The sequence below is a fragment of the Hemitrygon akajei genome, chromosome 8 (assembly GCF_048418815.1).
Source record: "Hemitrygon akajei chromosome 8, sHemAka1.3, whole genome shotgun sequence".
In the NCBI taxonomy this organism is placed as follows: Eukaryota; Metazoa; Chordata; class Chondrichthyes; order Myliobatiformes; family Dasyatidae; genus Hemitrygon; species Hemitrygon akajei.
The window spans coordinates 36,895,294-36,909,154 of NC_133131.1; the positions used below are offsets into that span (position 1 = coordinate 36,895,294).

The 13,861-nt window shown below is 41.5% G+C and overlaps 1 protein-coding gene across 1 annotated transcript; it reads right to left on the reverse strand.

Moving 5' to 3' along the window:
* Positions 1–1,259: 1,259 nt before the first annotated feature.
* On the reverse strand, positions 1,260–2,942 carry LOC140731802 (claudin-4-like). The gene has a single exon (XM_073053621.1). It carries the CDS (start codon positions 2,519–2,521, stop codon positions 1,871–1,873), a length of 651 nt encoding a protein of 216 aa, XP_072909722.1. The 5' UTR covers positions 2,522–2,942; the 3' UTR covers positions 1,260–1,870.
* Positions 2,943–13,861: the final 10,919 nt, after the last annotated feature.

Sequence of the window (13,861 nt, forward strand, 5' to 3'; positions counted from 1 at the left end):
AATAGGGGGCACCATGGTGGTGTAGCAGTTAGTGCAACCTCATTACAGTTCAGAGTTCAATTCCAGTGCAGTCTGTGTAGGGTTTGTACTTTCCCCTTGTGCGCAGGTTTCCTCCTGGTGATCTGGTTTCCTCCCACAGTCCAAAAGCCTACTGGTTAGTAGGGTAACCAGTCATTGTAAATTATTCTGTGATTACAAAGGTGGGTAGTGTTAAAAATGTGGGTTGCTGGGTGGTGCAGCTTGTTGGGCTGGGAAGGGCCAGTCTTGCTCTGTATCCCTAAATACATAAATAAAGAGAACAAAGATGAATTGGAGAGGTGAGGCAGTGGGGCATAAATAACAGAGTGGCCAAAAGAAGATTACGAAAGAAAGAGAAACACAATGGAGAGACAGGAGGCTGTTGATGCTGGAATCTGGAGCCACAGACTACCTGTTGGGTGAACTCAGCGAGACGGGCAGCATCTGGAAGGAAAGGAATCGTCGATGTTTTAGTTGAAAACCCTTATTACATCACAACATGTGGGAGCAGACAATATAGGCAGACGGACGCAAGAGATGATGTAAAAGTGGAACAATGAATTGATCCAGAGGATTAAAATGAAGGGGGAAAAATGGACAAAATTGGAGTAGTAAATTGAGGTGAAAAGTAAGAGAGATAGGAGTATGGAGTAAAACACAGTAAAGAGAGTTTAAAAAAAAACAAGTCAAAAGAAAAAATCAAAATGGTAAAAGGTAAAAACATGAAAAATAGATACTGAACAAGAATGGAAATTAGAGCAAGGGTTAAGGACTGGGGAGGGGCAGGTTGAAAGGGCTGAACTTCAGGAGAGGAGGGCAGCATTCCCTTCAACACGCAAGTAAATTGCGGAAAAAAAACTTATACTCCCTGTTTTCTAAACGTGGATTCATCACCATGGAATGCATGGGGATGGATACAGGGAGAAGTGCTGACTGGGTGGAGTGACTAACTAGTGGTTAGAGGTTATTAATACCTACAGCCTTTTCAGCAGCATTTTTCCGAGATGCATCCCACAAATTTTTTTTTTTAAAAAAACGCCTTTGTAAGAGATAATTTATAGACACAGCGTTATTTTGGTTCTCTGGAGCCAGAGCTCAAGGAACACAAACGTCTCCGTGTCTCTGTGAGGTGTTCCGTAAAACTGAGCTTCCCCCCCCCCCCCCCCCCCCCCCAAAACCTAATAATCCCAGGTCATCAAGTTCCACAAATTTCTCTCGTTAAAATAATTCTGAGGTTCAGGTCTTTCTGAAAAGTTTATTCATTAACATGCATTTTACAAGCGTTGAGTATATTTGCAGTGAAATGAATCCCCCCCCCCCCCCCCCGTACAGCCCTCCTTCAGACTATTTTCTTGCAACTCATTTGTTAAAGTATACATTCTGGAAGTACATAGAAAGCATTGGATTTGCGACTTCTCGCAGTCACCCCCCCCCCCCTCCCCCCGTATCTATAATGCACTTGCAGCGGAGTCGCTTTCTGCATGAGACGCCGTTGTCCATCGTAAAGGCACAAACCCCGGGTTATCGGCATTGTCCCGGATTCACAGAACAAGGGGCCGCTTTAAAAAAAAACTACTCAAAAGGGAAAAACCGGCAGGGAATCACAGCACAAATACAGGAATCACAATCAAACGCTACTTCGCTACTATATCTGGTGAAATACGTTAGACTAATACATACACATGCATGCACACTCACCACCAAGTTACTTTGTCTTGTGAATTTAACAATAAGTTGAACGGAAAAAAAAGAATTCAATATAAAAGGACAATAAAATCACTCCAGAGTGGCGTCCTCAGGGGTTCAAACATGCTGTGAAGCCCCGGAGGGCGGCCACTGACTAATGGCCCTGTCACACATAGTCCTTCCTGTCGTACCCACTGTGACCTGTGGACCTGGCGGCAGAGTAGGCCACTCTGGAAGGCGTGTACTTGATATCCTTCGGGGGGCAGGAACAGCAGAGCAGAGCCCCTCCGAGGATCAGCAGACCCGATGTACCCCATCCGATGTAGAGGGAGGCGCCAAGTTCTCTCTTCTGGGCGTCGGTGACCAGCGGGTTGTAGAAATCTCTGATGATAGTGTTCGCTGACCAGGACACCGGGATCAGGATCAACACTCCACAAAGAATGAAGATAATTCCAGCCACAATCATAATCTTGGCTTTGGTCGCCTCATCATCGATACAGTTGGTACACTTGGCTCCCACGATGGAGATGAGGATGCCCAGGACTCCCAGCACAATGGCAATGATGGTCAAAGCTCTGGAAGCCTGGAGGTCTTGCGAGAGCGCCAACAGCGAGTCGTACACTTTACACTGCATCTGCCCGGTGCTCTGAACAATGCAGTTCATCCAAAGACCTTCCCAAATGATCTGCGCCACCACGATGTTACTTCCAATGAAAGCGGTCACCCTCCACATGGGTAAGGCACAGGCTATAATGGCTCCCAGCCATCCGATCACTCCCAGGGATAATCCCAGGATTTCAAGTCCAGCATTAGCCATTTATCTTCGAAACCGTTGCTCTAGCGAACTTCCAAAGAAACTACGGTGCTCGCCAGCCGCGCTCCTTCTCTGCTTCACTTGTTGCGGAGAGAGGAGGTTTCCAATTGGAGCAGTCTACGCATTGTGACCGCGATTACCAATCAGCGGCTGGGCGGCCGAGGCGGAGTCAGCCGGGGCTCAGGTGCAGACGGTAGGGCTAACGGATCTTTGAGCAGCTTTTGCAGGTTCCATTTCGGAAGTGAAACCCTCCCATCCTTTAACGCACAGCACCTGTTGCGCCAACCCTTTGTCACATTTTGAAACCCTTGTCTCAGTTTGACCCAGGACGAAATCCTGAAAATTTGTTAAAAGAAGTCTTCCTCGGCGCCCCTCCCCCAGCGTACTCCTGTTGCAGGTGCGGGTTGGCTGCTGTGTCCCTTGAGGACTGTAACCTTACTGCCCCATTACCTCAGCTACCGTACGTGCGCAGTCGTTCCTGACCTCTGAATCCTCCTTTTCCCAATTCCTTGAAACAAAAATACTATTCGGCATTTTTGAAAACAAACGGAGCAAGGTAGCCAAGTGAGAATATTCAAAGGGAAGTTCTTATTACAGGTTTTCGGTTCTGAGATGAAATTCTTACCTAGTCTAATTTTCATTGAATTTAGAGTCGAGTGCACTAATAAATAAATAGTAGCTTATATATACTAATCTATTCTATGATGATACAAACTTTATTGTAAACGGGAACGCGTTCCTGAACAAAAAAAAATCTTGAGGAAAATAACATTTTGTTTAGGGTATGAGAATAGCTATTTGTCTTCCTAATGCTGGCTTGGGTAAACAAAGGAACCGGAGTTTCAATACGAACTGCGTCATTGTTTTTTTTTTGCTTTTTTTTTGGAGAGACAACAAAAGTTGCATTGGAGGTACTATCAACCTCACTGCGTAATTAGAGCTGAACCTGGGGAGCAAAAGGTGATTAGGCATAAGAAAGACCATACAGACCACTCTAGCTAGTGCTCCAGAAAGGGTTCACAGTTTACTCCGTTACAGGAACAATGTCTCTAACCCAGAATTTCCATCTTGAATTCCATTTGAATAGCACTTTAATAATGGCTACATTTACTTTTGGTTTGCTTTGGTATATGTCTCCTTGAAATGGTCTCATGAGATCTTTTGGGCGTGGTGAGTTTTCTCTAGCCATTTACCATAATGTACCTCCTTAAGGTGACCCTCAGTGACTTCCATTCAAGGCTTTTCAGCATTTCATATGGTCCAAAAACTGTATCCCATATCAAGAATTGGTCATGTGCATTTGGTCTATTATCTCTGTATCTAGAACACCTGATTTTTGTTTTGAGCATCAAAATTGGAGATTACTGATCAGAGAATTATACAGTTTCAACATTGTTTTCTCTTGTATTCTTTTCCATTGTACATTTATTACCCTGCTCTTTGGCTGCTGTACTAGAATAGTCATGGATCATAACATTGAGCTACTAAAACTCATAAGTTCCATTGACTCTGGTTCACAGCTAATTCAGAATCATTGATGAAGAACATGTCATTTATTTCAGCTGTGATTTACAGTGCTTTAACTTTGTAAACATTTCATCAGCTATCATTTGCCTACTTTTTCTAAGCTTCCTTCTCTGAACTCACATCCTTTCCCAGTTTAGCAATCTTAAGCAAATTTGATCAATTTTGCTTTTGATGTGAATTTTAATCTATTTTGGTCTAACTCTTTTAGCAGATGTGTATTGTGCATGTCTCTTGGCATGTTTCTTAACAATCCACCCAAATCTATCCAAAACCATCAAGTACGAACTTAACCAAATGTATTCCATTTGAACCCATTCAATTTCTTTTGAAGGCACAAACAGGTTATTGTTTTGTGATTTCCTTACCCAACATGAGACATGGGTTCTGTAAATGTCTAAAAAGCTGATAGGGCACATTGACAATGGTATTTGTATAAAAATAGTTATCAAGTTTACTGGTAATCATTTCCATTATTTTGCACAGTTTTGTAGTATGGCTAATGAATGTATAGCCAACAGTCTGTGCTTTGGTCCATTTTGAAATGGAAATCATATAGATCTCATTTTAATCCATTGCTAGTTTGCCAATGTCTGGATAATATTTTGGTGATCATCAGTCATCTGATCAGTTGTGCGGTGGGAAGGATAGTTACTCTCAAGAAGACTGTAGCATGATATATTCCATGGTAAATCATTCAGTATGACTTGCTCCATAGAATGACAGCTTAGGATGGTTTGCTTAATAGGAGGATGCTCCAAAATATATTGTGTACTATGGGGTTTCTATATTTCCCCATCATGCCTCTTCCCTGGTAATTGCAAACCTGATTCTTTACTGCACTGACTGAACAGGCTATGAGGAAGCAGAAACAGGAGTTCAAGGCCAGCTTGATTAATATAGGGAATTAAATTATAAAAATGTTGGCCATCTGAAAACTAATCTTACCACTTGCTCACAGACCCATCGAAAGTGTACTTCAAAAGATTTCCTCTATCCCATACTTACAATTAAGTTGTTAACACGGTGATTACAAGAGAGAAATTACAAAACATTTCCAAGGTTCCAGTTCTATGACTTTGCCAAATTTATATAACACCCCTAACGCGAATGTTCCCTGCATGGCTGAACAAGGAACATTTGTGGTTTAAGGGTTTAATAATATTAACTTCATGAACATGTCCCTGAAGTTGAAGGTCAGACAATTTTGATACCTATAGCCAGGGTGGTTTCCATTCAAAACTAAGCACTGTTTACCCAACAGCTATTAAAGCAACACTAAAAACAGGTTTGTAGGAGCTGGCACAAACTTGCAAATTTGTTATTTTTAGTGGATGTATAAAGGTCAACTTATTCTGAAATAAATATTCTATGCTTCCTAAGGGTATTTTTTTCACTGCACTGATGTATTCACAGAGTATTAATTTTAATTGCTTCTGTTGACTTTATAAAATAATAATTTTTTCAGGAATACTATCTGCCTATGCCACTTCACTATATTTCCTGATGACTTTTCTGTAAATTTCAGGCAGGAGATTGGATAAACCACTTTAGAAATTCAAATCCAAGTGCTTCCAGCTCTAGATTATCATGAGGTGGGACTGTGATGAACCCATTGGTGAATTTCAAAACTTGCATGTCATGGTGAAGCAGGCATAAAATGGCAGTGACATTCTGAGCACAGCCAATTTTGACGAGAATTTTCCATAGTCTTTCAATGTAGTTCTAAAAGGCCATGTAGAACAGTTGATGTTGATGTCCATATTTTCTTGGATTTATTGCATGGGGAAGATTATGTTCATTACACTTCTTAAGGAGAATCTATACTGCAGTTCTGGGAAGGGTTGTGGGCTGGGGTATTTGAAGCAGACCTTGCATTGACAATACCCACAGCAGGAAACAGGAGACTCCTCTTCCATTTCTTTGATTGGAGATCTTTTACTTCAATATGATAAGTCTTGAGATCTCCTTGCATGGTCTTCACTTCCCCTGTTCAACGTAGATTTCATCTGCTGCAGGTATCTTGTTTTGCAACTGTTGGGTGGCCTTCTCAATTTCTTGGCAAGTCAAAGTAACTGACATCATGCTGGAAAGTGTACTGTTGGGATGGAGTCAAGGGCAATTGCAGTAACATTGTGTTATTGTTCTGATTCTATTCAATCTCTTACTGAAATACTTGTTCTTAACTCCAAAAAGCTTTCTGCTGAAGTGAAGTTAAACTATATACAGTAGAGGATGAAAGGGAAACTGTTCAATCTTAATTGTTGCCACTCGTCCCCACCTTCAATTATCAAATTACAGATTTATGGATTGAACTGTAGTTCAAACTAACTATAATTCATATTGGCCTCTTTCAGTTCAATGTTTTTTTTTCATGTTCTCACCCATTCTTTCTTGTTGCAGATTGACAGGCTGTGGGCTTTGGTGATCTGCTAGTTTTAGTGCGAGGGAAGTGTTGGGGGTGTTTGGGATTTGCAAGTTTTTGTTTCTTTTTCTTCTTGTGCACGGGCGGATTGATGTCTTTCTTTCAACTGCTTATATGGCTTTCTGTATCCTGTGGCTATCTGGAGAAGGTCTGGAGAAGACAAATCTCAGAGTTGTATCCTGCATACATACTTTGATAATGAACCTTTGAACAGCTTGTGGATGAAACCTGATTTTGTGCAAATGTTGAAACATGAAAGGAGGATGTTATTAAACTGAAGCTTGTGTTAAACATCCTCGGCCAATTTGCCCCTGCCATACAACATAACCTTCCTACATTCAAGATCAATGGTAGGTCCCTAGAAAATGTAAACCACTTTTCATATCTCAGGAGCTATCTCTCTGCAAGCACTGCATAAATCACAGCTTTTAAAGTTCCAGCACAGCTTTGGGCTTTCAGGATATATTACATCAAAGGCTGAAATTTCAAACTCAACATCAAGTTCATGTCAACCAGTCTGCAGCAATCTCCATTCAGAGACATGGTCCACCTATAATACACACCACAAAGCATCGAAGAGAAGTACTACCAATTAATTCTGCCGTTGTAGAGTCCTGCATTGGCATGATAGGTGAACCACTGTCAGTGTAATTTCCATGTCAATTCATCCTGACATTGGAACTGATTAATCTTAACCAGTTCTGCTGGGTAGACACCTTGTCTGCACGTTTTAGACCCAGCTCCCAAAAAAAAGCTCTCTGCTTTGATGTCAGTCATGGGAAGAGAATTCTGGGAGAGTAAATGCTTCAAAAGCATTCTCCTTGACTAGTCACTAAGGACTCTCAACATAAGAGACATGTCCTCTTTTTGTTACTACAAAACAGCGAGAAGGAACAGGAACCAGAATACTCATATTCAACAATTTAGGAACAGCTTGTTCCCCTCTGCCAAATTTCTAAATAGTTCATGAACAAAACTAGTCTTTTCTTTCTTTGCAATATTTAGTTATTTTGTAATTTATGGAAATTTTATATCTTTGCACTGTACTGCTGCCACAAGACAATAAATTATAATACACCTGATTCTAATTCTGAAATTATAACATTTTTGCAGACACCTAGACTCAGAGGATAATGCAGCATGGAGTCAAGATGTCCTAAGATAATCCCATTTGCCTACATTTGACCCATATACCTCCAACTCTTTCCTATGCATTGAATTGAGTAGGTGTCATTTAAATGTTGTTATGGTATTTGTCTCAACCACTTCCCCCTAGGAGCTCATTCTGTTTAAGAGCCTCAACTTAAGCCTGTTTCCTCTTATTTTGCTTCCCTTGTCATGGAAAAAGACAGTGTGTATTTATCCTTTCTATGCTTCTCATGATTTTATACACCTCTATAAAGTCACTCCTCAGTCTTGTATGCTCTAAGGAATAAAGCCTTTGCTTGCTCTACCTCTCGTCATTGAATCCTGGAAACTATTGTCAATCTTCTTTGCACTCTTTCCAGCTTAAAACCAAGTCTGTCCTTATATGCACAAAGCATCGAAGAGTAAACAAAACTGTGCACAATAGGCCTCCTGGGCTGTGGCAGAGGAGTAATATTTGGAAAGGCATAGAAGTCATTGGTAAACAGCATAATGAATGTAAAACATTTTAATCTCCCTCTCCAACCCCTGCACTGCTAAACACCATCTGTGGCCGAATCAGCATATCTGGCAGAGGACCATGCAGGTACTTGGAACCTATGGAACTAGCATGAAAGCAAGTGAAGATCGTCAGTTGGATATGGAGCTAGACTCTGTCTAATTTACCCTAACAATAATTCTCAACCCCAAGACTATTTAAAGAACCTCCAGAATGATGACCCACTTTCCCACCATGGTTATCCTTTTGGCTTTCTGAGTACAAATACTCCATTTAAAAATTTCATAAGAATATAGTTTAATTAAAATATGGAAGTTTTAGCACTTCCAGGTGAGGCGACACTTCACCTGTGAGTCGGCTGGTATGGTATACTGCGTCCGGTGCTCCTGGTGTGGCCTTTTATATATTGGTGAGACCCGACGCAGACTGGGAGACGGTTTCGCTGAACACCTACGCTCGGCCCACCAGAGAAAGCAGGATCTCCCAGTGGCCACACATTTTAATTCCACGTCCCATTCCCATTCTGTTATGTCTATCCATGGCCTCCTCTACTGTCAAAATGAATCCAAACTCAGGTTGGAGGAACAACACCTTATATACTGGCTGGGTAGCCTCCAACCTGATGGCATGAACATTGACTTCTCTAACTTCTGTTAATGCCCCTCCTCCCCTTCTTGCCCCATCCCTGACATATTTAGTTGTTTGCCTGTTCTCCATCTCCCTCTGGTGCTCCCCCCCCCCACCTCTTTCTCCCGAGGCCTGCCGTTCCATGATCCTTTCCCTTCTCCAGTTCTGTATCACTTTCGCCAATCACCTTTCCAGCTCTTAGCTCCATCCCCACCCCCTCCCCCTCCCCCCCACTGCTTTCAAATCTCTTACTATCTTTCCTTTCGGTTAGTCCTGACGAAGGGTCTCAGCCCGAAACGTCAACAGTGCTTCTCCCTATAGATGCTGCCTGGCCTGCTGTGTTCCACCAGCATTTTGTGTGTGTTGTTTGAATTTCCAGCATCTGCAGATTTCCTCGTGTTTGAAGTTTTAGCACAGTTACATTAAAATTTCATCTATTCAAACTGTTGTGGATAGTGTAGTTTGGCAGAATAGTTCAGTACTCCATCAATAAAGTGCTTTAGTGCTTGACATATAACATTTACATCCAACTGTTATTAAGTTCAATCATACTCAGCCTATGCTGTTACCTCATTCAGAAATGCACACAGATATTAGGATATCTATGCATTTACAAAAGATTGGATAGGATAACCTTGATGGACTGGTAACATTTCTTGTTGATCACTTGGTGATGGTATGAAATCTGTATGGTTTAAAATAGCAGTAATGCTAGGTCAGGTGAAATTCCTGAAAGGGGGTGGGTGTGGTTTGATTTCAATAATGTGCAATGACCACCAGAAACACAAAAATGTTTTGGGATTTGTTGTTCATCAGCACAGAGGTAGATTTGTGCACCTATTCTAGACGCAAATTGGATAAGTAGATGGCTCAAAGATTTTACAATCTTGTAACGAATGAGTTAGAAATAATTGGAGGACAACATTCAGCAGGAATTCAAAGACACTTAAGCTATTTTAATATTGTTCTCTTAAATAGTTTCACCTAAAATGGGGTTGAAATCCCAGACTATGTGGATGATCCATTAATCCATTGATCCAAAAGATGCCTGCCTGGTCAAACTCTCCTCACTGCTAAGCTCTGAAGCATCTTAGGAAACCTCCCCTTCACCCTCTGCTATCATTTCCGTCCTGCAGTGACCAGAACATATTGTGTTAATATAAACCTATTGCCCTATTGCCAACTAACTGTGTGAGCTGAGTAGGACACATTGGCTTGCAATTTGTTGATAGATGTCTGCTGATGCTGAAAGAATATAAGTCCCTTGTATAAACCAGAGACATTAAGGAGCAGTGAATCGCCCTAATGCTGCTTTATCTGACACCACAGTAGCTAGCAGTCAGAAAATTGGGGTCAAATTTGTGCAGCTGTATGTGAGGAGTTTATATTCTCTGTGTGACCATGTGGGCTTCCTCTGTGTGCTCTGGTTTTCTCCACTTACCAAAAACATACGGGATAGGGTTAGTAAGTTTGTGGGCATGCTGTGTTGGCATCAGAAGCATGGCACCTCTTATGTGCTGCCCCCAGCACATGTTGGTCATAGATGCAAATGACGCATTTCACTGTATGTTTTGATGTACATGCGACAAATAAATCTAATCTTTATCTTTACCAGATCATGTAAGTGCTTTTCATTCATTATTCATTGTAATCTCTGCCAATGTTATTCGCTTAACCTGACAAAGTAGACAGCTGGCAAAAGCTGGTATTGGCTTTCAATTTAGGGAGGCTACAGATTAGAGAGGAGTGGAAAAAGGAGTATCTGTGGTGTCTGTGGATTTGTGTGTGTGTGTGTGTGTGTTGCAGTGGGGGGAGAGAGAGACAGACAGGGAAAATGTTGAGTCCTTGTAGAAAAAACTTGGTTTCTAATCACCTTGCCACTTGGCAAAGCTCTCCCCAAGGCTGTAAAGTAGCTGTTGTGGAGGGGCCATTCCACAGTAAAACATTTCACAGACAGATATATGAGATCCGGTCCCCATTGGTCCAGAGTCTGCCTATAAAGATCTAATGGATTGTTTCTTCCTTCCCCCCCTAGTACACGGCTATACCTTACTGCTGCTTTGTTTATGTGAAACGGGCTCTGCCGCCATTTTAATCAGGTGTTTCTTGTTCAGGTAAGATAATATCAGTAAACTAACATCCATATTATTTCCTCTAATTTGGCACTGGCCAAATATAAATGGAGTTTTAGATGATATTGGTTCTTCTGCTTGGATAGGGCTGCCAACAAACAAAAGGAGTGAGCTGTGTGCTGTACCCTGTTAGTGGGCAGGAGCCATGCGATGAGGTGATGAGTGGGCAGGACTGAGAGTGAGATTGTACAGAACACAGGAGGGGAACAAGATAAAGTTTATCTAGTTCCTCTCCAACAAGAAGGTTTTTTCACAGAATAAAAATGTCAGCTGTTGAATGTTTCAGACATACTTTAAAAAAAAACTCAAGAGAAATCCAGGAATATACAATGGAAGGGAAATGGGGAAGTGGCATTCAAATTATAATGTATGTGCCAAAATTGGAAAGAACATCCTTGACGCGTTGCATGGAAGGTATCCAAGATGTTGTGCTTCCCTGTTTAGAGAACCAGCTGGGGGTGGGGAGAAAGATTACAACTAAATAATTATAAAATGTGACCACCACTGTTCAGCTTTGCAATTCCTCTGGTACCTGACCCTCTGTTGTCTCCTCTCTTTTCATGGTTTTGTCTTGATTTGGGCAAAATACAATTAATGGATGTAACTGTAAGCTTTAAAAAGCTGACCACCTGAAAATGTCTAAAAATTTCACTAAAATGTCTGTCCAATCTTTTGTCTGACTGTGCTGAACAAAGAGCAAAATGTTTGTTGCAAGTGCTAGTAAAACTGTAATATGAAGTACCTCAGAGCAGAAGTTAGACCTGAACTATACATAAAACCTGCTTAGAAACCTTTGCTCCTTTCCTATCTAACAAAATGTATTGATTGGTGCTTTGAAGATTTCAATTGGTTGGCATGAATATTATTCCTGACTTCCGGTAACTGTAGAGTGCAAGGTAACTTCGCTTTAATTTTCTTTACAGTTTGCAGAGAAAGTTAGTGAAGGTGTAGGCAATAAAGGAGATAAGGGGAAATAGGTGAAGTTACCAAAACACTTTTTTTAAGATATTGAAAAGTAGCATTTTTATGTAGCTCTAGAGGTGATACATAAATATTTACTGTAGCCTAATGCCATATTTGCTTTTACTTATTTTGAGAAACAAATTCTAATTTTAACATTTTTATGCTTCCAGCATGCAGTATTCTATCAAGCCTGTTGGAGTATTATTGTGTTTTAAGACCTGTAATGGAGCACGGTAGTTTATTACTTCACCCTCGCCCCCCACCCCAGGCAGAAACAGGATAGAGTTCCCCTACTTCTCACCTGTCACCCCACCAGCCTACATCTCCAACATATCACTCTTCTGAACCTCTGCCACCTACAGTGGGACCCCACCACCAGGCACATCTTGCCCTACACTTGCTTCCCCTGTTTTCCACAGTGATCATTCCCCATCCATCCCCCTCCTTCCCAGGGACTCAACCCAGTAGCTATGCAAAGTTTACACCTACCCCTGCACCTCCTGCTATACCACTGCCCAGGGCCCCCGGCAGTCCTTCACATTTAAGTACATTGGTGTTACTTATTGCATCCAGAGCACACAGTGCAGCCTTCTCTACATTGGTGAGACCAGGCATAGACTGGATGACCATTTCACTGATCACCTTTGCTTTGTCTGTCCCTCCAGCTGGGAACCCCTGTTGGCCAGCCTGGAAAAGATTGGATCAGCCATGATAGAATGGTGGAGCAGACTCAATGAGCCAAATAGCCTAATTCTGCTCCTATATCTTATGGTCTTATGCTCCACCTTTCCCTTCTGTCAGATTTCATTATCTTTGGCCCCTTAACATTTCTACCTATCACCTCCTAGCTTCTGACATAACTCCTGCCTTTATCTGCCTATCAGCTCCCTCACTGGATCCATCTATCACCTCCTAGCTCTTGCTGCAGTCCTTCTCTCCAGATTATTATACTGGCTATCTCAAGATTTCTCCCACTCTTGCTGAATGGCAATGATCCAAAATGTCAACTATCCATTTACCTCCATAGGAGCTGGTTGGCCGTGATGTTCCAATAGCACCTTGTGTGTTACAATAGTTCATTTTTTGGGTCTTGGAGGCATAAGGTTTGAACAAAATATGTTGTGAGGTGGTAGAACATCTTGAAAGCAGGATTAATAAAACAAATGAGATCCAGCACCTATACTCTGGAATTAGAAGAATGAAACGTAATCATACAAAATTCTTACGGAGTTTGACAGTAATCTTCGGGTGATGTTGAATAGGATGTTTGGAGTCAGGGTTACATGGTCTCAAAATAAAGACCATTTACAAATGAGATGAGAAAAAATTTCTTCACTGACGAAGTGTCTCTTTGGAATTCTCTACTGCAGGGGTCAGATTCTCTACCATACAAGTTCAGTTGCTAAGTATGGTTAAGGCAAGGATTGATAGATTATTGGATATTACATGAGTCAAGGAATTAGCACATGTGCCAAGGTAAAAGATCAGCTCTGATGTTATTGAAATGTGGATCAGCAGCAAGGGAATGCTCCTCTAGATTATTATTAGTCAATGGATTGAATACAAAAGCAGGAAAATAATGTTAGAAATTTATAAAACTCCGTTTAGGTCACAACTAGAACATTATTTCAAGACAGCACACTTTGAAGAGGGTGCAGAAATAGTTCCAGTGCTGAGGGATTTTATCTGGAAGGTAAGACTGGAGAAGCTAAAATGGATGGGTTTGGGTGGTCCACAAAGCAAAGAGGTTGCAAAAAGATTTAAAAGTTGTGGACAACTGTGCTAGGGCAAGGAAATTGAAAGCTTAGGCAATAAGTTCTTGTCTTACCAACTCCGTAAGATTAAAACGAAAAGGAGGTAAGTAGAGATCTGAGCAATTTGAAGGAGTAACACGCACAAAACGTTGAAGGAACTTGGCAGGCCAGGCAGCAGCTATGGAAAAGAGTAAACATTCAGTGTTTCAGGCTGAAAACCTTCATTAGGGCTGGAAAAAAAGAGATGAGAAGTCAGAGTGTGGGGGAGGAGAG

Coding starts and splice junctions, on each gene's coding strand:
- LOC140731802 (XM_073053621.1), bottom strand. CDS start 2,521: ATGGCTAATGCTGGACTTGAAATCCTGGGATTATCCCTGGGAGTGATC.